Source organism: Sus scrofa, chromosome 4 (assembly GCF_000003025.6).
Source record: "Sus scrofa isolate TJ Tabasco breed Duroc chromosome 4, Sscrofa11.1, whole genome shotgun sequence".
NCBI classification, from domain to species: Eukaryota; Metazoa; Chordata; class Mammalia; order Artiodactyla; family Suidae; genus Sus; species Sus scrofa.
The window spans coordinates 65,628,144-65,651,992 of record NC_010446.5 but is presented as its reverse complement, the minus strand read 5'-3'; the positions used below and the strand labels follow the sequence as shown (position 1 = coordinate 65,651,992).

The 23,849-nt window shown below is 43.1% G+C and overlaps 1 protein-coding gene across 15 annotated transcripts in view; it reads left to right on the top strand.

The window, feature by feature from the left end:
• Nucleotides 1-23,849, top strand: part of SULF1 (sulfatase 1) — a 182,943-nt gene that overhangs the window by 126,897 nt on the left and 32,197 nt on the right. For all 15 annotated transcript variants that reach the window (XR_002343270.1, XR_002343269.1, XR_002343271.1 and 12 more), the window contains 5 exons: nucleotides 8,123-8,273; nucleotides 9,509-9,684; nucleotides 11,476-11,604; nucleotides 11,876-11,932; nucleotides 12,729-12,858. Coding sequence is in view for 12 of the 15 variants with exons in the window: in XM_021089268.1 (XP_020944927.1) it covers nucleotides 8,123-8,273; nucleotides 9,509-9,684; nucleotides 11,476-11,604; nucleotides 11,876-11,932; nucleotides 12,729-12,858 (643 nt within the window). In the remaining 3 variants the exon portion in view is untranslated. The remainder of the gene's footprint in view (nucleotides 1-8,122; nucleotides 8,274-9,508; nucleotides 9,685-11,475; nucleotides 11,605-11,875; nucleotides 11,933-12,728; nucleotides 12,859-23,849) is intronic.

Here is a 23,849-nt window from a genome sequence, read left to right as displayed (position 1 = left end):
GTTGTGATGAGCCCCTCACATCTGGCAATTCTGAAAACACAGGCAGGAGAAGCACCAGCCTGTGTAGTGTTATCTTCTCCAGGTGCAAAATGTGCTATCGGCAAGTGCCAGTTTGGAGGACACTGTTAGCCACAGAAAATGAAAATTCACCTGGGAGGTAGGGAGGGGGGCGGTGATTCAGCCACGTTTGCTGCTAAGCCTGAGGCTTCAGTGCATCTAGAATGAGGGGATCGGCTGTGTCTCCTGCAGGCCTGAGAAGCCTTGAACTCCGGGCATCTTCATGGTAAAGGTCTCCCTGCTGCCGCTGGAGGAAAGGGCTGAGGAGAGTCCGCATGCGTCCCTTGTCCCTGGGAGCAACTGCCCAGGCTCCGAGTTCAGTCCGCAGACAAAAGGAGAGAGACAATTTGAAGACAGGCTTTCCATTGTGATTTCCTGCACGAGAGCATTAGCAAGGCACTCAAGCAAAGGAGGCAGGAAGTTAAGGACTTTGCGGAGAGATTTAGCAGCCCTGTGAAAACAGCTAGACGCTGTAGGCTCTCCCCTGTGGGTGTGTGGTAGGGGGTGGAGGGCAGCGGGATGCATGCCCCATGAACACTTTCCCTGAGGTCACCTACCTTGGTGGTCAAGCATTATCCCTGTGCCTTTCATCCGCCTTGGATTAGGACTGTCTGACCCCCTCAGCCTGGAGCTGAAATGTATTGCATTTCCACCGTGTTTGCTGTTGCCAACAAAGCAAAGAAGCCTGTCCAATGCTAGCTTGTTGGCTTTACCAACTGGAGGCTAGAGGCTCTGCCAACCAAGGATGAGAATGGATTACCAACCACTCCAGCCAGGAGGCGCTGTTTAATCAGACGGTGGCTCAGTCCTTCCTGGGTTCCGAGAGACCTGACAGAACCTTTGTCACTGTTACATATGTAATGATCCTTACCCTAGAGCCCTTCGTGGTGGCCGAGACCCTAGCGTGTTTTTCTAGGAATTACCCCCCACCCCCACCCCCACCCCGTGTGTCCTCATAGTAATCCTATGTCCTCAGCCTCCCTCTGCATCACGTCTCCCTCCTGGCCTCAGTGATGTGAGAACATGCACCTGTGCACAAAAGCCATGATGAGAAAGGAGATTCTATTCACCTTCCCAAAGATCTACTTTGAAGGAGGGGGATAGTTTGCGAGGGACTCCCTTATCCCTTTCCTACCAACTATGCCTCTATGAACTTAAAAAAAAAAATTGTTCCAGTTCAACAGTTCTTTCTTTCCTTACTTGGAAGAGCATATGACTGTATGTACATACACACACTCTGAGGTTCCTGTGAAATCTAGCATTTCAGTAGCACGATCCATGTCCACTGCCTTGCAGGAATTGTTCTGAAAGTGAAGGCTTTAGAAGGACGTAGCATGTCAAAGGGAAAACTACATCGGTGTAACCTCAGAACAGCTGTAGAAATACCTTTGTTATCTAAAGTCGGAAAGACATGTCTTGTCTTAAAATGAATGTGCCCATTGTCTGTCATTTCTTCCACAAACACACAAAAGGAAGGACATGCATTCCAAGATGAGAGAATTTTAAATTCTCTTTAAACCTTTCTGACCTGGACAGAAGTAATTGCCCCCTTTCCTGCATCCCTACCTGGTTCTCCATCGTTTCTTCCGTATCCCTTTGCACTGGCTGTTTACCCAGATTTCCAAAGTCAAATGGCACAACTGTAGAGGGCAGTATTCACTCAAAATACCACATAAATGGTGCCCAGCTCTTTCCTGAAGGCAGGACCCAGGGATCCATCTCTCCCTCCCAGTGCCTGGTGAGCACAACTCCTGCCGCCTTGTTTGTACAGCACATTTTTATTTAGCAAATGAATAAACATGTTAATCCCACTAACCAGCTGTCATTAAAACACTTTTTAGGAGTTCTCGTCGGGGCTCAGCAGTTAACAAACCCAACCAGGATCCATAAGGATGCAGGTTTGATCCCTGGCCTTGCTCAGTGGGTTAAGGATCTGGCGTTGCCATGAGCTGTGGTGTAGGTGGCAGACATGGCTCAGATCCCTTGTTACTTCAGCTGCAGCTCCAATTCACCCCCTAGCCTGGGAACCTCCATATACCGAAGGTGCTACCCTAAAAAGACCAAAAAAAAAAAAAAAAAGAAAAACAAAACAAACTCCCACTTTTTAAAATAGTTGAACAGTTGGTTTTATGAATTAATAGGATGCCTAAAGATAGTAGAATTCCATACATTTTTAGAATAAAAAAAAATTGTCCAGAGTTTCCATCATGGCACAGCAGAAACGAATCTGACTGGGAACCATGAGGTTGTGGGTTTGATCCCTGGCCTTGCTCAGTGGGTTAAACATCTGGGGTTGCAGAGAGCTGTGATGTAGGTCACAGATGTGGCTTGGAGGTGTTGCTGTGGCTGTGGCGTAGGCCGGCAGCTGTAGCTCCAATTAGACCCCTAGCCTGGGAACCTCCATATGCCGTGGGTGTAGCCCTGAAAAGACAAAAGACAAAAAAAAAAAAAATCCAAAGTCTTTTTTTAGGGAGTTTCCTAGTAGCTTAGCAGTTAAAGACTCAGCATTGTCACTGCTGTGGCTGGGGTTCCATACCTGGCCTGGGGAACTTTCACATCCCTTGGGACAGCCCAAAAAAAAAAAGTTATACCAAAAAAACCCCAAACAAACCCAAATGGCTTTGCCCAGGTCAAATAAGTAGACAAGGATGAAGCTGGATCCTAGATCTTCCACTACACTAAAGTTGTTCAGTACCCATCATGGTCACAATTCAGAGCAGAAGTGGTCCCTGTGTACATATCTGCACTATTCTAATTGGAGTTTGCCACATCATTTGGAAGACTTTAAATTCCTTTTATGGCATAACTTTTTATTTTAAAGTTTTAAGATATTCCTATAATCAAGATCATTTGGTATTATCCTGCATGTGTGTAGAGGTCACCTACCTAAAGACATTTGAACTCAGGCGGGACATATCTTCACAAAGTCAATTAAATAAGTTCAATTTTAGTGAAAGCTGAGATGGTGTGGCTTGGGAGATTAAGTATAGAATTTCCAATTTAATGCTTTGAGAGTGTGCATCTTAAATCTGTACAACTTGCTTATTTGGGGAATTGAGACCTATTTTTCAGTGAGTGATGGTTCTGCCACCAGCAAGGTTATTAAGAGTTAGGGCTTTTGTTGTTGTACGAGACCAAATAACAAATGAAGAAAACACATGTTCAAATATAAAACACTCAAAATATATTTATTTTCTCTGGGGTGACAGCAAAGGCCATCCCTGGTGAAAATGAACTGCTAAGTTCTTTGCATTTCCCCGAGTATGGATTTAATACACAACACGTGCATTTCTTGAAGGTATTTCTGTGCCAGGAAGAATTATTCTCCTAAAATACCCACCCATCCAAAAGAAAGGTGACGTGATCGATTTTCAGAATTCTTCTCCCCGTTATGTAAGCAAAACGAGCAAGACATCCAAAGCCTGGGGACAGTGAACCTTGGTGGCAACGTCGAACTTACAAATGCAGTGGTCTTAAGGGGTCTGTGAGCTAGTGTGCAGAGCAATAAATCCAAACAAACAAGGGCAAGAGAAAAGCCATATTCAGGGAAGGCTTGCTGGGGAAAGCGTGCATTTTTAAGTATTGGAGCAATCTGTCAAGGGTTACAGGTGTATTCCTGAGAGTATGTGGTCTGGAGTACACAGTTATGGTCAAAACATGTATCTGAACAGACCACAGGAAGTCTTAGCAGATGAGGCACATGTGACTGTAACTTTGACATGAATTTGAGGGGGTTGAGGATTTTTTTTGTTTTTTGTATTCTTTCCCTTCATGGTCTATCCCAGGAGATTGGATATTGTTCCCTGTGCTGACAATAGGACCTTATTGTCTATCCATTCCAAATGTAAGAGTCTGCACCCACCAACCCCAAACCCCCTGTCCATCCCTCTCCCTCTCTCTCCCCCTCTCCCTTGGCAACCACAAGTCTTTTCTCTATGTCCATAGGTCTGTTTTATAGATAGGTTCACTTGTGCCATATTTTAGATTCCACACATACGTGATATCATATGGTATTTGTCCTTCTCTTTCTGAGTAACTTCCCTTAGTATGAGAATCTCTAGTCATGTCCATGCTGCTGCAGATGGTATTGTTTCATTCTTCTTTATGGCTGAGTAGTATTCCGTTATGTATATGTACCACATCTTCTTAATCCATTTATCTGTCAATGGACATTTAGGTAGTTTCCATGTCTTAGCTATTGTGAATAGTGCTGCTGTGAACATAGGGGTGCAATTTTCTTCTTGAATTATAGTTTTGTCTGGATATATGTCCAGTAGTGGGATTGCTAGATCATATGGTAGTTCTATGTTTGAGTTTTCTAAGGAAGCTCCATACTGTTTTCCATAGTGGTTGTACCAATTTATTTATTTATCATTGCTGTTTGTAGACTTATTAATGATAACCACCCTGACAGGTGTGAGGTGGTACCTTATTGTAATTTTAATTTGCATTTTAATAATACTTAGTGATGTTGAGCATCTTTTCATGGGCCTACCGGCCGTCTGCATGTCTTCTCTAGAGAAATGTCTGTTTAGGTCTTCTGCCCATTTTTTTTGATTTGGTTGTTTATTTTTTTGTTGTTAAGTTGTACAAGTTGTTTGTATATTTTGGAGATTAAGCCCTTCCTTGTTGGTTGTTTTGTTTGTAGCTATCCTGAAAGTTGTCTTTTGGGGTTTTTTTATGGTTTCCTTTGCTGTGTAAAAGCTTATAAGTTTGATTAGGTCCCATTTGTTTATTTCTGTTTTTCTTTCTGAACCACCTCTGTACACTTTATTTTCTCATTTGTGAAGTGGTACTAAGACGCCCTGCCCTCTCCAGGCTGGGTGCCACAGCAATCAAATGAGCTGTGACATGATAAGACCTCTCCCAGCTACCTGTAAGAGTGGGTGTCATGGGGTCCCAGGATTTGTCCTCTGGAGTCACTGAAATTTCTCTGAAGCCTCACAAGAACTCCTTGAAGTTCTTGCTCCCATTATGGAGATGAGGAAACAGAGGCTTAGAGGAAAAAGTTGCTCCAGATCACACATTAGTAACAGGACCGAAGAATTCAGGTCTGATTCCAAAATATTCTGGAACAATTAGATATGTGGTTTGCCACTCTTCTCTGAAACAGTTACCTGCTTCCTTGTGTTCTAGCCCACAGCTCCAGGCCCTGTTTGAATCATTGTAAATCAATTCTTAGAGGGAAACAAGCCTTAATTATCACTGAGGGACAGAAGGCTGCATCTTCTAGGAATTTGGCAGACACCAGCAGGAGGCGACCGCAGGTCTTTGGCAAAAGATCACTTTTCAACAACATTGTCAGTTCCAGAGACCCGACCTTCCACCTGCAGGTCCCTGAACAGCTGCTGTTCTGCGGGAAGCAGTGGCAGCCTGTCTTCCTTTAAAAGGCACATGCTCGCCACCCCCCCCCACTGTCCCCTGCTGAGATCCCACCTGGAATCTCATCCCCAGAGCTGGGGGTGGGGCCTGTCATCTTCCACTTCGAGAAATTAAGAAAAAAGGGGGGATGGGAAAGGACAGCTTTGACAACAGACTCGAACTCTCCCTTTTAATATAAGCCAGGTTCAGCATATGTCACTCTGCAAATCCAGGAGTCCAATTCGAGGCTTGTAATTTGCTGCAACCTTCCCTGTGCCTCAAAGCCAGGTCGGGGGGACCTCTGCCAGGCACTTAAAGGTAATCAGTTGGAGATGCAATTTGCCCCTTCTTGACGCCCCCCAACCCCCGCAAGCCAGCGTTTCCCTATTGTAATTTTTTTGGGTGTTGAGGTTTTGTGGTTTAAACAAAAAAAAGTCAACTTGATTTATTTTTAAATTAAGGCAAACCAACATCCAAAGCAGGAAGAGGAGGCTGGTTAGGTATTATGAAGAAGCCCCATGTAATCTTTTACAGCCGTGTCCTTTTTCAGGGCACACATCAGTGAATGGTGAGGGACCTTTCGTGACCAACTTGCTGTATTTCTCTGACCTCAAACAGCCCCCACAGATGAAAATCCCTTTCGTCTGGGATTTAGAAGCGCCTTCCCTCCACCTCCTCCTCAGCCTCTTCTTCTAATCCTGTTTGTAAGGCGACACGCCATGTGAAGAATAAGAAATAGAAATAAGAATAGGGCTTAGGTCCTTTCCTCTGGCCCCCAGCTCCTAAGACACAGGGTCTGACCAAGCCAGCGGTTCAAGCTTAGATGCCAAGAACCCTTTCAGGCCAAAATGGGACTGTTTGGTTCATGAGTCCTTTACCTGGTAAGCAGATGAAAGTTGACGTTGCCTGTTTCTCTGAAAAAGAATGGCAGGTGATACCAGAAATTTTGTTTTTTAATGCCACGGGATTTTTCAACCCAGATCCTTCTATAAAATACAATTGTTTATTGGTTCGGGTAGGGAACGCAGGTGCCTCTTCTGGGCACTTTAAAGTGATAAATTAAATGGATAAAGAGGGAGGGAGGGCGGAGGGAGGAAGAGAGAGAAGGAAGGAAGAGAGAAAGAAAGAAGAAAGAAAGAAAGAAAGAAGGAAGGAAGAAAGGAAGAAAGAAAGAAAGAAAGAAAGAAAGAAAGAAAGAAAGAAAGAAAGAAAGAGAAAGAAAGAAAGAAAGAAAGAAAGAAAGAAAGAAAAGAAAGAAAGAAAGAAAGAAAGAAAGAAAGAAAGAAAGAAAGAAAGAAAGAAAAAGAAAAAAAGAGAAAGGGAAGGAAAGGAAAGGAAAGAAAGAAAAGAAAGAAGGAAAAAAGGGAAGGGGAGGAAGGAGGGAAGGAGGAAGATACGGATATAGAGATAGATAGATAGATACATAGATTGATACATAGATTTGTTGTTCCTCTAAAGAGCTTTTTATGAGAGGTGTTCTTATCCCCATTTACAGCTGAGCAGCCTGGGCTTCTCATGTGTTTCCCACTCTACAAATCTGTCCCTTTAAAGGGGAGTTGACTTAGACTTCTGAGCATAACTGTGCATTTTCAGGGATAGTGTCTCCACTACCCAGTGTTATATTGGCATTTGTGTTGTGGCACTTCTGCTAGGTAACCAGCATCCATACAGATCATCGGGGTAACTTTTTACACCAGGAAGGAAGGCCACTGGTACCAAAACAGCATTTTTCAACTATTAAAGAGAGAAGTGCTGGTGTTCCTTAATGGCTCAGTGGACTAAGAACCCAGCATAGTGACTGTGAGGATGCAGGTTCCATCCCTGGCCTCATTCAGTGAGTTAAGGATCTGGCGTTGCCGTGAACTGTGGGGTAGGTCGCAGACTTGGCTGGGATTCCGAGTCGCTATGGTTGAGGTGTAGGCCGGCAGCTATAGCTCCAATTCCACCCCTAGCCTGGGAACCTCCATATGCTGTGGGTGTGGCTAGAAAAAGAAAGAAAAAGAAAGAAAGAAAAGAAAGACCAGCTAGAACCAGTTGTCCTAGAACAAAAGGACCTACTTCCCTATAGTTAACAAAAAGTATGCCCAGCACCTGTATTGGTTTGTCTATAACGAATAGCTTCATTGGTAAGCACGTATATGGCAGTAGACTTGATTCTAATTCCAGTAAATCCAATTAAATTAATGGTATCTATGTACAAGGTTAGGAATGAGAAGAATTTGTAGAGACTAGATATATAACTAATCAATAAACTACCCTAGTAAATTCAAGAGAAAAATGTGTTGAAATTTTGATTTGTCATCATTGCACATAACATATGTGTGCCTATATTTAATAGTCTAATTAGCGATAAAATTTTATGAGTGAACATCACCATAAGAACATTCCCTTCTACGTTCCTGAGTTTTATCTGTAAATTTGTAACATGATCACAGTCATCTCGAGGTGCTTTTTCATATTTTATTCAATAAGCCCAGATGAACGTGCACTAATTCGGCTTTTAGCTGCCAGTCTTGATTTTCTACATTTGAATCCAGATTTCAGATCTCTTTATAAACACAGAGAGACGTTAGGGGAGAGAAAAACCCTTTAGCAGTGTCTAAATTATCTTTCCTAAATGGGTATTTCACAACCGCTAACTCGAGCTCTTTCTTTAAATGACTGAAAAACGTATGTAGTAAGACTCCTTTCTGGATGTTTGCAGAACTCCTAGTTATAACTATGCACCAAATATGGATAAACACTGGATTATGCAGTACACAGGACCCATGCTGCCCATCCACATGGAATTTACAAACGTCCTGCATCGCAAACGGCTTCAGACTTTGATGTCAGTGGATGATTCTGTGGAAAGGGTAAGCACAGGAACTTGCCTCAGGGACAGGATCTGGTCCAGCTTCCCTCGGGTAGACCCATTCTTGCCAATCCTGTGGTGGTGGTGGTGGTGGTTCATTTTAAGAGAGAGAGAGAGAGTGTGTGTGTGTGCGTGTGTGTGTGTATTCAGTGAATTTATCCTCCCTCCCTTATCTCATCCCCTTTCTGTTACCTCTCCAGGCATGGTTCTTTTGGAGCCAGTATTAAAGAGGAGATTAAAATCAAGACATCATAAATCAAGGACTGTAGCCACCAATATCATCAGGAATTAAGCAAATAATGTAAATTACTAAAGCAGAACCAGTAGAAGGCAATAGGGAATGAGGGGGATTGTGGTCCGCTTAAAACTAAGCGCCGCCATCTAAAGCAAGGAGCAGCTGGGAGTTCTCATTGTGGCTCAGCAGAAACGAATCTGACTAGTATCCATGAGGGTGCAGGTTCGATCCCTAGCCTCGCTCAGTGGGTTAAGGATTTGGTATTGCCATGAGCTGTGGTGTAGGTCGCAGATGCAGCTCAGTTCCCACTTTGCTGTGGCTGTGGCATAGTCTGGCAGCTGCGGCTTCAATTCAACCCCTAGCTTGGGAACTTCCACATGCGGTAGGTGCAGTCCTAAAAAGCAAAAGTAAATAAATAAATAAAAAGTAAAATAAAATAAAGCAAGGAGCTTCAACTAATTCTTGCCATGTAGAAATGGGGATCCAAAATTAAGTCTTCTGACGTTTAAAAGAACCCAGAAATAGAAAGATTTTATTTGAAATTTTCTGAATTTTAAAACATAGCGAGACATGCCATAAGTGCCAGATCTAGCTGGATCAGGCTCAGAAGTAGTCTGTTTTTAACTCTCAATAACTAGATAGGAGTGATGATAGTAAAATTTGCCATAATAATGGATTTTTCAAGGTAAAATCTTAAAGTTTGGCGACAGAATTTGTTTTGATTTTTTTTTCCCCAAAGAGGCAAACAGAACCTTTAAGCAGAATGTGCCAGAGTTTAGAAAGTTACATTACTCCCTAAAATCACCTATATTGTTGGACTTTTTCCCTCCAGGATTGTAGGCAACTAGAAAATATATACAATGTACATGTTTGTCGACCTTATTCAAGCAACTCTTGCCTTTTAAAAATAATGGAAAAAAGATTTGGGGGCAATCACAGCCACATTATTGCCACCTTACGCCATCACAATTGCTTCTGACTGGTGTCTTGCTGTGTTTCAGCTGTATAACATGCTGGTGGAGACGGGTGAGCTGGAAAACACTTACATCATCTACACCGCCGACCACGGTTACCACATCGGCCAGTTTGGGCTGGTCAAGGGGAAATCCATGCCATATGACTTTGATATCCGCGTGCCTTTCTTTATTCGTGGTCCAAGTGTAGAACCAGGATCCATGTACGTATTTCTCTGTTCCCAGCATTCAGCTGTCGTAGCTCATGTACATCTGAGATAATTCAATTACCAATCTCAGGGTCTGGTTTCCTTTCAACCAAACCAAACCAAAAAAAAAAAACAAAAAAAGGTGCCTGTCGCTTGGCAATTTAAAAGATGAAAACCCCCTCCCTGATCTGCCCCCTCCCTCACCCCCTAAGGGAAAGGATATGACTTAAAGAGAAAGGAAAAATCATTATTCATGATTAATTCTCTCAAATTGACCAGAATCCAAAATTCTGTGCAGACACAGAATGTGATCTTTGGAAACATCATCCTTGTCTTCTTTGACTCTTTAAAAAAATAATAATAATAACCAGTGCCAGAGTTCCTGCTGTGGCGCAGTGGATTAAGAATCCAACTGCAGTGGCTTGGATCACCTGCAGAAGTGCAGTGAGTTAAAGGATCCAGTGTTGCCACAACTGTAGCCTGGTGGCCCAGGAACTTCCAAATGCCTCAGGTGTAGCCATAAAAAATAATTTAAAAAAATCATAACCAGGACCATCCTCTTGGGTTTTTTTAAAAACGTATTACTAAAGAATTGTTTTAAGAAAATCAAATTTTAAAACATTCATTTAAATTTTAAGAATCCTAAAGACTGGAATTCTATCCCTGTCACCTTCAGCAAGTCACTGCATCCCTTTGTAGCTCGGTATTCCCATCAAAAAATGGTTATCATATGCCCTGCCAATCACATCAGAATGTTTTGTATAAAATGAGATCATGTACATGAAACAATTACAGAAAGAATGAGGGAGTTTTCTGGTGGCCGAGTGGTTAAAGACTCAGGATTGTCACTGCTGTGGCTCAGGTTCTATCCCTGGCCTGGGAACTTCCCTTTCTTGAAGTAACCACTAGGTGATCATTATAGTTTCTATGTTTTGAATTGCATGTATCTCTCAGATTGATTAAGAATATTCTGGGAGTTCCCTGATGGCTCACTGGGTTAAGGATCCAGTGTTGTCACTTCTGTGGCGAGAGTTTGATCCCTGACCTGGGAATTTCCAAATGCTGCCTGTGAGGAAAAAAAAAAAGGGTGAAGGAAAAGAGTGCAAGGAAAATTCAAAAGCTGGATCAGCCCTTAATGAGCACCCTGCCTGGACCCCTGATTTCACAGGGAAGAAGCTCCACAGACCATGTATGCACACTGGTCCTAGAAGTAGCAGCAGTGGGGCTCAGGTCTTAGACATTCTGAGTCACATCCACCCCATCTCACTCATTCCAACTGCTGCATTATCTGCATCCTTGGGGGAGGGGCTGGCAGTCAACAGGGTCACTTTGAAGCATGTTACTGTGTCTCTCAGATCATTAGACACCCCTGGAGGATCATCAGATCTACAGTTAGAAGGCTTTCTGTTTGAAAGACTAGGTTGCAAGGACTGAATTCAAGTATAAAAACCTTGTGTCCTTTTTCAGAAGACTGATTGCAAAGCCCCAGTTCAACAGAGAAGTGATGGGCTGTCGGGTTTCAAAAGAAAGTATACATCGGAGAAAAACCAAATATCAGGTCCCAGAGTGTCTGCCGTGAGGGCAGGGCTTAGGGATGCAGGCATTTTTCCAGCCTGACCCACTGTGAGAGTTGGTTAATCTTGTCCCACCCTGCCTGCTAACCACTCAGAAGCCCTCCCATCCCTAGGGGGACCAATGGAGAGGCTGAGAAGCAGTGAGGGCCAGTGAGTCATGGGATGGAGAAAGGGCTTAGTGGCACCCTCCACTGGTGCTGGCTCCATCATGTAACCACTTGTCCCTTTGCAGAGTCCCACAGATCGTTCTAAACATTGACCTGGCCCCAACCATCCTGGACATTGCTGGGCTCGACACGCCTCCCGACGTGGATGGCAAGTCTGTCCTCAAGCTTCTGGACCTGGAGAAACCAGGTAACAGGTGCGTCAATGTCCTTCCCCTCAGCCAGCGCCGGGCACTCCAGCTCCCAGAGGTGGCCAGCAGCTGGAAGAAGTGGAGGCAAAATAGGCTTTGCCCCTGAGGATCGCCCCGAGCTGAGACTTTTTTTCGGCTGTTTGTAAACAGCATATTGATGGAGACGCAGTCCTGGTCTGCGGGGAGTGAGAGGTGTTGCTTTAAATAAACTGTTACCACTGATCCATTTGGAAAAACGCCCGGATGCCAATGGTAAATATTATTATTTTGCTTTCAGGTTTCGAACAAACAAGAAGGCCAAAATTTGGCGTGATACATTCCTCGTGGAAAGAGGGTAATTATTGGTTTCTGGGGTGCTTCTGGGAACCAGTCCTAGTGGGCAGCTCTCCCTGCTGAGAATGTTTTTCCCCTCATTTTGGTTTCCTAAGCGTGTGGATTTCGTAAACCTGGTCATAAGACGGAATGGTTTGCTGCTCATCCTCCACTGGCCGGCAGAGCAATGAGCGTTGCATCAGAATTGTGAAGAAAATTAAATTTTTATAAGATGAGACTGCAGCCCTTATATGGCTATGAATTTACCATTGCGTTTCTCTGCCTGGTTTCCTAAATGGACCAGAATATTGACTTTCTCAACCGTCTTCCCAAGTTCTGCCTGACACTTCTGCTTTTTTTCCTTATATGCCTTTCCTCGTTTTGAATATACAAATATATCAGATTGCAATTGCTCCATAGTCACTTCTGGGGTTCCGCTTTTGATTTGTAATTCCCGTTGTCTTTGTTTTTCTCCATATTTACGCTGAGCAAGAGAAAACCATTTCTATCATTCATTATAACCAAAAAGAACTTTGAGCCTATAAAGTTAAAAACATGTATGCCCCAAGTTTTGAAAGGAATGCTTTTGGAGAAAATAATTCTTCCTCTCCTGATTTCTCCTCTTCATAGTACCCAGCTTTTAATTTTTGCCAGGGATTCATGAAATGTTGAACTCCCATGGGTAGAGCCACACTGTCTATTTCTTGCTGTTTGGAGAATGTGAGGTCATGTGACAGGGAGAAAAAGAACAGGCAGGTCCCTGCAAAGGTCATTTCAGATCACATTTCCTATAAGAGGCTTTCCCCTTTCTGTCAAAGGAAATTTCTGCGTAAGAAGGAAGATTCCAACAAGAACATCCAACAGTCAAATCACCTGCCCAAATATGAGAGGGTTAAAGAACTGTGCCAGCAGGCCAGGTACCAGACCGCCTGTGAACAACCTGGGCAGGTGAGTGACACGGCTTTTTTGCACCGCCACTTATGTGCTTCTCCATTTCAAATGTAAAAGATTTTCAACCTGTAAGATTATGTACACTCATGTATAGATAAGCTTCTCATCGTAGTCGTGGAATGCTCCCTGTGAGACCTTTTCCCTGACAGAGCAGTGTCTAACTGGTCTAAGCTGGGTCTCCTCATCACTCCTTGAGCCTGAGCGTCCTCCAGTGAAGAGAGAGAGTGCATTCAGAGAGACTTGTAGGTATCCACGCAATTAGCCAACATCAGTTCAAGAGAGCAGATCTGTGACAGGGAGAGTCTGGTTAGAAAGATCAGGAGCTCCCGTTGTGACGCAGTGGTTAACGAATCTGACTAGGAACCATGAGGTTGTGGGTTCGATCCCTGCCCTTGCTCGGTGGGTTAAGGATCTGGCGTTGCCGTGAGCTGTGGTGTAGGTCACAGACACGACTCCGATCCGGCATTGCTGTGGCTCTGGCGTAGGCCGGCAGCTGCAACTCCGATTTGGACCCCTAGCCTGGGAACCTCCATATGCCGCAGGAGCGGCCCAAGAAATGGCAAAAAGACAAAAAAGACAAAAAAAAAAAAAAAAAAGAAAAGAAAAAAGAAAGATTAAAGACTGGTTCCATCTCAGGATAAAGCACCATCCCTGAGGCCCCTCTTAACTGGTTATCAAGAAGGGCCAAGACCATGGGAAGGGAGTTCCCATCCTGGTGCAGCAGAAACGAATCCGACTAGGAACCATGAGGTTGCAGGTTTGATCCCTGGCCTCGCTCAGTGGGTTAAGGATCCTTCCTTGCTGTGAGCTATGGTATAGGTCGTGGACGCGGCTTGGATCCTTCGTTGCTGTGATTGTGGTGTAGCCCGGAAGCTGTAGCTCTGTTTTAACCCCTAGCCTGGGAACTTCCATGTACCATGGGTTCAGCCCTAAAAAGCAGGGGGAAAAAAAGAGAGAGAGAAAGAGACCATGGGAAGATGCCAAGCCTCTGGGAAGTGAACCACCCCAAGAGACATAATCGGGTCTTCCCACGCTGGACAAAAGTCACGTGTCATCCAACCCAGAAAGGAGGACAGAATCCAGGACCAAGGTTGGGGAAGGAAAAGAAAAACCATATTCTATTTGTTTATTGTTTCCATCTGTGCTCACAGAATTTCTGACATCAAATATTTCATTAAAATGGATCCTCTTCATTAACAGAAATATTGCTGGAGAATTGAGGGCTTCCCAGAATACCGTTACCAATAATAGCTAAAGACTTAGGAAGTTCTTGTTGTGGCTCAGCGGTAATGAACCCGACTAAAGTCCATAAGAACTCCGGTTCGATCCCTGGCCTCGCTCGGTGGGTTAAGGATCTGGCATTGCCATGAGCGGTGGTGTATGTTGTAGACATGGGCTCAGATCCCGAGTTGCTGTGGCTGTGGTGTAGGCCAGCAACTATAGCTCTGATTCCACCCCTATCCTGGGGACCTCCATATGCTGCAAGTGTGGCCCTTAAAAAATAGTTTTAAAAAAGAATTACCATGTGATGAATTAGCACAGACCTGTTTTTAGGGAAAGTGGGAACATAGGAACACAAACTATTTTAAGCACTCTTGATTGAAATCTATACCAGCTGGGAGAAATACACTATATCATGATGAGAGGGACTAAATTTCTGCCTAAATTATTGCCACTTAGAACAAAATTGGAAAAGAGGGTAACGTTTATTCAAGCATTTGTCTTAGGTGAGGCACTGTACGCAGGATTTTATATGTATTACCTCAAGGTATTCCTCATATCTGTCTAGTGAGGAAGCCTCAGCCAGCCCCCTTTTGCAATTGGGGCATCCATAAATTAATTCAAGAGAGTCCCCTTCGTGGCTCAGCGGTTAACGAACCCGACTAGTATCCATGAGGATGCAGGTTCGACCCCTGGCCTCACTCAGTGGGTTAAGGATCCGGCATTGCTGTGAGCTGTGGTGTGGGTTGCAGATTCGACTTGGATCCCCCGTTGCTGTGGCTGTGGTGTAGGCCAGCAGCTGTAGCTCCGATTTGACCCCTAGCCTGGGAACCTCCATATGCTATGGGCATGGACCTAAAAAGAAAAAGCAAAATAACAACAACAAAAACTCAAACCCCTTGCTTGCCTTCCAAAGTGAATTTCATTAACTAGGTGAAGAGAAGTTCAGTTCTTCTGGGAATCTTTTTTTTAAATGTATCTGACCTTTAAATAGCCACATGATTAGCCAGCACCGGTTCAAGGTATGAGACACATAAAATGGATAAACCAGTTGTTAATAAAATGGCCTCACTTATTATTCTCGTTCTATATGGCATCTAGCGTATTGAATAGACGTTGATAATAAACAGCTTGACCCTCATACTCTCTGTATTTCCTCATGCCTTTCTGTACCCAGGAATTCCTTTGAAGTAGAAAAAGGTGGGGGGGGGGGGCGTTGAAGGAAGGGATAAAACCAGCCTTTCACGGCATTCTAGTAAGTCTTAATTTTCAAGTGTCTCGTGGAGAAGCTTAGACCTATTCATTATATTTTAATTTGAAGTCTTCAAATCCTTCTTATGGAAGCTCTAAGTGTTATTATGACTAAAACCTCAGACTTGTTTCGTAGCACTAAAATGATTTTTATGAGCCAGCCTCCATAGACTCATTTGACTTCTATTCAAGAGCTTGGAAATGTTCAGCCTTAAATCTATCTCATGGAGATTGGTGATCCTGTTACTATTCCAGCCCTCTAAGTGGCGAGACTTATAACCATTTGAGAATAAGGTACATGGCCCATCTTTCAGTGTATAGTTTTGCAAACCTCTCCATATGGTTTGCGCTTAAATTTTAATGTATGTCCTCGAGGGCAAATGCAGCATAAACTAGATTATGGTCCTTTGGCACAAGCTCTTCCCTCGTGTGTTAAATGCCAACTCTGTTAAAAACTTCACTTGGTTTTATTATACTTTTCTAAACTTATTTTGCCCCCATGAAATGCTTTCATATCTGGCTCCCTGGAATTTTCCTCTGCTGCATGGTTTCTATGTTAATCAGCCTGAATTTGGATTCTCTCACATAAATATATGAGATGTTAGGCGGGATCTCTTTGAGAAGTGCCTGAAGCAATGGAACAAGGACTTATCCTCTGTCCTGAAGCTGATTTCCTGCTATAGGTGGTGCTCAAACCATAGCTTTGGAATCTGAGAGCTTCAAGGAAATTTAGAGCCCCTTCAAGACAGTTTTCAAATCTGTAGCTCCAACCTGTCATAGTTTCTTCTGTAGAACCTTCATAATTTGGCTTTTTGTTCTTTCTATCTGGCTCCGCTTTGAAGATTATCTTTTTAGTTATAATGGCACTGACTTGGAAGGGAAGAAGGAAGTCCAGAATAATGAGATTGTTCAGGATCAGCTTAAGGCTAGAACTAACTTGCCTGAGTTCTCTTGACATGGGTTGCACACCTGGCCCGTGCCTTGCCTCTCTTCTTGTCACCAAGGTTAACTGCCTTCTTCCAAGGCAACATAATCTTCTCTTTGGTATGACTCCCCCTGGGGTGTAGAGGGAAAATCAGCACCATTAGCCCCATTAGCTTCACTCCTAATTCCCCCTCCCAACCCTCATGCCTGGTCGCCCAAGGATTGATTGGCAGAATCAATGCCAGGAACTGTAGGAAGTGGAGTCAATAAAGGAAAGATGAATTTGAAGTTCAAAGGCTTGCTTCGAATACTGGCATCTGCTACCTTTCAGTTGTGTGTTCTTGGACAAGACAGTTTCTCCCGACTCTCAGGTTTTCCATCTCTAAACAAAGAAAATTGTCTTCTGTCTTGGGAGGATAAAGCACTATCATGTGTATAAAGCGCTAGCTGAGCTGGAAAGCACTGAGCGAATGTCGGATGTGGGGTGTCATATGGTTCCAGGCCATCCTACCTGTTGTTTTCATTCCTAGGGAGCCAACAGGGACCTAAAATGGGCCGGAATCCCAGACACTTGGCATCACTTCTCCACCATGTAAGCAGAACAACCAGCAGGGACTAATTAAGACGGCACGGACATATGTGTTTGCATTACTGCCATGTTCCTGAATTAATATGAATCTGAGTGTGAATTCCCACCACTCTCTCAGCTGACGTTACACCCCCAGGCATATTTATGTACAGACACACTACGTTCGCGTGCACGCACACACGCACACACACACACACACACACACTCAATCAATCAATCTCAACTGCCGTCTGAAGACTTTGGTTCAATAGCGAACGCCAATCTGTGGTGCCCAGTTCTGTCTGCACATTAGAATGAACTGGGGAGCTTTTGAAACTATGGATGTTCAGCCTCACCTCGGACCAATCAGATGAACAGGTCAGGAGGTGAGGCTGAGGCATCTATTTCTTACAGGGTTATGGAACCCAGACCTGGAATCCTAGAACATCAGGGAGGGTGGAAAGGAAGTTTAGAAGTCATCTAGTTGAATGATGTCCTTTTCCTGATGAGGAAATTTAGATCCAGAAAACGACAAACCCAATGTCAGAACCTGCATCTCTTCACTTCATGTTCAGTCTTTTCTTCCCCAGAACATGTTGCCTCTGCAAAAGTGGAAGACAGTAGATTTTTCTTTTTGAAACTGTCAATGGTATTCACCTCCCTGAAGCCCTGACAGCATCTGGGATAGCAGTTCTTGACCTTGACCGCCCATTAGAATCACTTAGGAGGCTTGGGACATGCCGATGTTCGGGTCCCAACCCAGACACAGCAAGTCAGAACTTCAGGGGATGGGACCCAGACAGCAGTGGGGTTTTTCAAGCTCTGAAGTGATTCCTATGAGTAGCCAAGATCAAGAACCATTCGTGTTGGGTGAACATTACTGGGTTTTTTATTTCCTTTTCTAGGTATAGATATTGATTCATTAAATAGGAGTTACCTAGAAGAGAAATCCTCCAGACATTTAATGTTAAGGTGCATTTTATATAGTCTCTGTCATCTAAGAGGAAAAAGCAGCTTGTTTTCCTTTTTCAGAACAAATGTTATGTCCTTTGATAGAGTGGCTGGATTCCAGCATCTTTGTAATTTACTTTGCCTTTCTCCTATTGTATCAATAGAAAATCAAAGATCTGTTAAAATTCTAAAAGGACCCCAGCAGCAAGCAAAGGAAATTAGAATGCGGCTTGTTGAGTGTCAACGGGTTTAGCTCCAAGATCTATGTTGTCATCCGTAAGTTATTCCTCTGACCATCGATCCCTCTGACCCTTTATGACCAGCTGCAGAGCAGGAATAAAAAGACATTTACCAGAAAGATCTGGCTAGAATTGTTAGTGTGCCAGAAATGGGTTCCCTGTTTCCAGAAACCCACTGAGCCCTGGTTAAGATCACAGCATGGCTTGTAGCCATCCTCTCAAACTTCCCCCTCCAACCCTGACTCTCTGGTTCCAGAAAAGCCCACCAAAAAGCCTGTGCCCCAGCGCCATCCTCTGGCTGAACTCTGGTCTGCACAGGGACCCAGTACAGAAGGCTCAGCCTCTCTTCAACCTGCACTGAAGGGAGAGTCTGAACAGCTGCGCTTCTACTTAGATGTTTGGGTACTCTGCATTTTTTTAAAATACAAATTGCAGTGTTGGGGAGCTCCCTGGTGGTCTAGTGGTTAGGATTCAGTGCTTTTACCACTGTAGCCAGGGTTCAGTCCCTGGTCTGAGAACTGAGATCCCACATCAAGCCACTGCATGCAGCAGCAAGAAAAAGTGAGTGAATAAGTAAAATTGCAGGGTTAAATGTGAAACAATATTTAATAATGTTCCAAATGAATCTGACAGAGTTAAATAACCAACATAAGAACACCTTTATCATCAACTATGTAATGTGGCCCCACCTTATTTAATTTACACCATCTCATTCCCCACTATACCCGCCCTGGTCCAGTTCCCCTGTCTCCCTGACTTAAATGTAATGTTCTCATCTGCATGTAAGTTGTTGCCTCTGCCTTCCCAAGTGCTAACCTCTCAACCGGGGCCCACCTGAAGCTTCACATCCTGCCCCAAACCATTCTCCTTTTGTATTGGTGTCCTCATCAATTGGGGATGGCATTCTGGGTCTACGGCTTGCTTGGTATGGGACCATGGACAAGTTATTTAACCTAACTCTGCCTTAGTTTTTTCATCTGGAAAATGGGCACAATAATAGCACCTGCCTCCAGGGGTCGCTATAAAGAGCACAGGAGTTAAGTGGATTAAGCATCTGGAGCACACAGCAAGCACTTAGCGAATACTAGGTATTGACTGTTGGCCAAGGTCAATTCACCAATTTTCTTTTCCCTCATCTGCAAGAGCCATACTTCTTCTGACAGTCCAGCACTGACTTTGACAAACGGTTATTCAGATTACAATCTAAAGGAGGAAACATTTTCTCTTTCTTCTGCTTTTTCTTCTGCCCTTCCCCCCAACCCCATCCCATCTCAGAGAGAGCAGGAGAGAAATATCCTCAGCTCAAGCAGACTAGTTCATATTTGCGGGAAAGCTGAACAATAGCCTGAGCTAAGTAGCAGCTTGAACGACGGTGTTTATATGCTCTTTTCATATTCCCATGTTGAAATGAAAAAAAATTTTAACTGAAGTGTAATCGACTTACAATGCTATATTATTTTCAGACATACCACATAATGATTTGATATTTATATATGTTGTGAATAAGTCTAGTTACCATCCATCACCACACACACAGTTAAATTTTGTGGGTGTGTGATGAGAACTTTAAAGATTTATTCTCTTAGCGACTTTCCAATATGCAGTAGAGTGTTATTAACAGTAGTCACCCTGTGGTACAGTGACATCCCCCTGACTGATTTATTTTATAACTGGAAATGTGTGTCTTCACCCATTTTCCCCACTCCCACCCCAGATGAAAATTCCAAATACACATCCGCATACAGGTAACTGCTTTCAGTGATATTGGTACTGGCTTAAAGGATAATTAGGTTATTAGAAAATTACTGTGTGGTTGTAACATTTCAGAGAACATGATGTGACCTGTGTTAGGACCAAATCCATGTAATAAGACATATAATAATGGAGAACTAATGTGCATGTGTATATGTGTATAAAATTAAGCTTCCATTGCAGTGTACCTAGAAACAGGGTAGCCACATTTTTTTTTTCTTACTCGTGAAAATGGGTATAAATAGGTATAAATAAGAATACAGAACATTCTCTCTTTTTTGTTTTTTGGCTGAACCCACAGCGTGGAAAAGTTCCCTGGGTCAGGGATCAAACCCTGGCCACAGTGACAATGCTGGACCCTTAACCCCATGAGCCACCAGTGATCTCCCAGAATGTTCTTAATCGATTTGAGAAATACATGCAATTCAAAACATAGAAACTATAATGATCATCTAGTGGTTACTTCAAGAAAGGGAAGTAACCAGTTTCGTCATTGTATGCTATTGTGCTAAGCATTTACCATGGAACATTTTACACCTGAAAACTCTTCTATAAAATAGATATCATGGGAGTTCCTGTTTTGGCTCGGTGGAAACAAATCTAACTAGGATCCATGAGGTTGCAGGTTCGATCCCTGGCCTTGCTCAGTGGGTTAAGGATCTGGCGTTGCCACGAGCTGTGGTGTAGGTCGCAGACGCAGCTGGGATCCCGTGTTGCTGTGACTGTGGTGTAGGCGGGCAGCTGTAGCTCTGATTTGACGCCTAGCCTGGGAATCTCCCTATGCAACAGGCGCGGCTCTAAAAAGACAAAAAAGTAAATAAATAAATACAATAGATATCATGCCCGTTGTAAATATGAGTTTCAAAGACAAAGTTCATGTGACCGAAGTCACTCAGTTAGAAGGTAACAAGTCTGCATTCAAACAAAGATCTTTGGGACTCAAAGTCTCTCTAAATAGTAATTATTTAAGTAATAGTAACATTTAAGACAGTTTCTAACCAGAGGACATAACTCGCCCAAGGACTGGATAGCCATTTTTAAAGGTCACTTATAATAGTTCTGCTCTGGATTTCTGTAGTACATCTTTTCCTCAGAACTCTGAAAACACTCAATTTATTCTCATGACATATCCTTGGTATTATTTTACCAGATGTGGAATCTGGAAGAACAAAGCGATTCTGTACTTTGCTCAAGGCCATAGAGTTAGTAAAAGAAAATTAAATTTGAGGTCTTCAGATCCTTAGTCCAATACTTGTCTCCACTAAAAATGGCTACCTTGGAATCCCCTGGTGGCTTAGCCGTTGAGGACTCAGCATTGTCACTGCTGTGGCTCAGGTTACTGCTATGGCTCAGGTTCGATCCCTGGCCCAGGAAATCACGTATGTCACAGAGACAGCCAGAAAAAAAAAAAAAAAAAAATGGCTACATCTCATCAAGTTTACATTAGATCCAATTCTTTACATAATAAACTACGTGTGTAAAAATCATCATAATAACAATAATAGCAGCTACCTTTGCTGAGTACCTGCCATGTGCTAAGTCCTCCCTTTGTTAATATCCCTAATGCTTGTGACTCAGCAAAAACTCAGATTGTGTAGCTGACTTGCTCCAGGATCCACAGCAATATGATAAAGCTGATATTCAATTCCAGGCTTTCTAGCTTGAAAGTCCAGCCTTTTCCCACTGAGCCACATCAATCTGGGTATGAAACGGCATTCCTAAGTCCTGGGCAGAATAGAGGTGATAGCCGCTGCCACAAAATCCTACTCCAGTAAGCAAATTATGATAGCTCTTGAGGTTATGGTGAAGATTAAATCAGAATACATTTTTATATAAAGCCCTCTAGACCAGCACTGGGTATCAAGTAAGAATTTAAGAGGTAATAATAAAGTGACATTTCTCATCAGGTTGGATTCCACCCAAACAGCTGAGCATGTGACTCCTTAGACCAAAATAGCCAACCTTCTCTTCTTCAGTAGGTGTGATTTACCTTAAGTTCCATACAATCCATCAAAAATATTGAGACATAATTACTAAACAGAGTGATTCGATGCTGAGTTAGCCTTGGGGAATGAATCAGGAGTCAGAGACGTGGTCCTTGCCCTTTCTCAAGTTTCAGTGTAGTTGGAAAGACGAAAATGCAATAACAACTTCATAATTATTGAAACAGTTTTATCGAGTACCTCGTCCATGGGAGATGTGCAAAATTATTTGAAGAATGAATGTGCGCTAAATTCTCAGCCCAGACTAATCAGTCAAGAGCAGCAGGAGGAGGGTGGAGGTGAGGTTGTCCCAGAAAGCAAGATGGGAATTTGATGGAGTGAGTAGTCTGAGAAAATGGAGACAATTGGATTTGGCCCTTAACTGGTTTACCGATAAACTCCAAGAACACTGATAAAATCGAGGCGGTGCGACATCTGTATTGCAGCGAGGGCACTTGTCTCACAAAGCTCATTTCTGAGGCTGACTCCACATCCCATTAGCCTCACCTGAGCTCCCGCTTTCATCGGATTCCTGCAACTCTTCTGCATTGCAAAACCGTCTCATTATTTGGAGCCCATAAATGGCTTGCAGCATGTTTCGGAGTAATTCTTTTAAAATCTCTCTTTCCCTGCCTCCCTCTCTAAACTCTCTAAGTAAGATGACCATTTTAGTTGCTGCTATTTCAAGGTTTTATTGCTCAGCCATAAAAATTGTCATGATATCGAACACTACAATGACTGTGGCCAATGTGCGGTAATTACATTTCATTAAAATTCCTAGTATGCTTGTCTCTAAGAAGATTTTCAAAGCCTCCAGCTAATTACTCTATCTAATAGGGTCTGTGACTTGTTCAGAGAGAGTCCTCGGTACAGAAAATAATTGGTTTTTTTGTCAGTGGCTCTTGTGTTATATAAGAATATGTGTGGGTCTATGTCTGTATGTGGTTGTGTGGGTGTGTTGTACGTGTGCATGCTTCTGTGTATGTAAATTTGATCTTATAAGATACATCATCCGTGCCAGAGACAGTGCCAGCCCCTAGGCATGTTTAAATTCTACTCTTTAGGAAGAAATATGGTTTCTCTTCTTCCCTCTCCTAGAGGAAATCAACAAGGAACACGGTTAGGAAAATGCCAGTTGTATCCCCAATAGGCTATGTCACCAAAAATTCTGCCTACATTTTTGTGTTCTACAGGAATCTACTGGTCCCCTCAGCTCTACCAGGCCAAAAAAAAAAAGAATTTTTTAATGTATTGTGATTGTAAAACTAGTGAAGTTTTTCAAGATAGCCGGATGTTTTAAATATTAGCATTTGCATGAAAATAGATATAAATTGGAACTCAAAAAAGACAGAAGGCCATCATTTTTCAAGAATAGAGTTAGCCACATTTTTCCATCTGAGAGAAAAGAGAGCACTTCTTAAGCTTCTGTATGGCTGTGAATTGTGAATCCACTGACTGCTTCTTTTGCCACTGAGACATTAAGTAGTCAACTCTTCATTTTTCAGTGTTTGATGGATGCGGACTAGTGGCATTCAGATGGGTGGTTGTCTTCCACTGTTTGGCTTTAAGACAGACATAGGTAATGACACTCAGGCACCACTGATTCCCAAACTTTTTGGAGCTGTGGAATGATATTTATTTTGGTGACACATTTCACTAGCAAGAATTCCATATGACATTTAATTATGTCTTAATGGCATCGTATATGAGTCTTGGAGAACTTTTATGAGAAGTTCATGGCACCTCCTCAAGCTAAGCGGACTTACCTAGGAGTGCTGCAAACCCTGGCCTGGAAATCACTCATCTCCACATTAAATGGCAGAACCATGGAATAAGCTACATGCAGTTTTCAACTAAGAGTGTGCAAAGACTAAGTCTATCAGTTGTCAGCTGTTTGGTTTAGAGTTAGGATTAGGGTTAGGCGAGAGCATGAGGAGGACTGGTTACTCTTAAGTAGAGCACACTGTCCTGCCAGGTGAGATGAGCTGAAAATGTCCACCTGTTCAGCCGGAGTCATTTTCTGAACTGGTTACATCATTACATTTCTAGACATAGATCTCCTTTCACACTCACACCCCAAAATACACACATCCTTCTTAA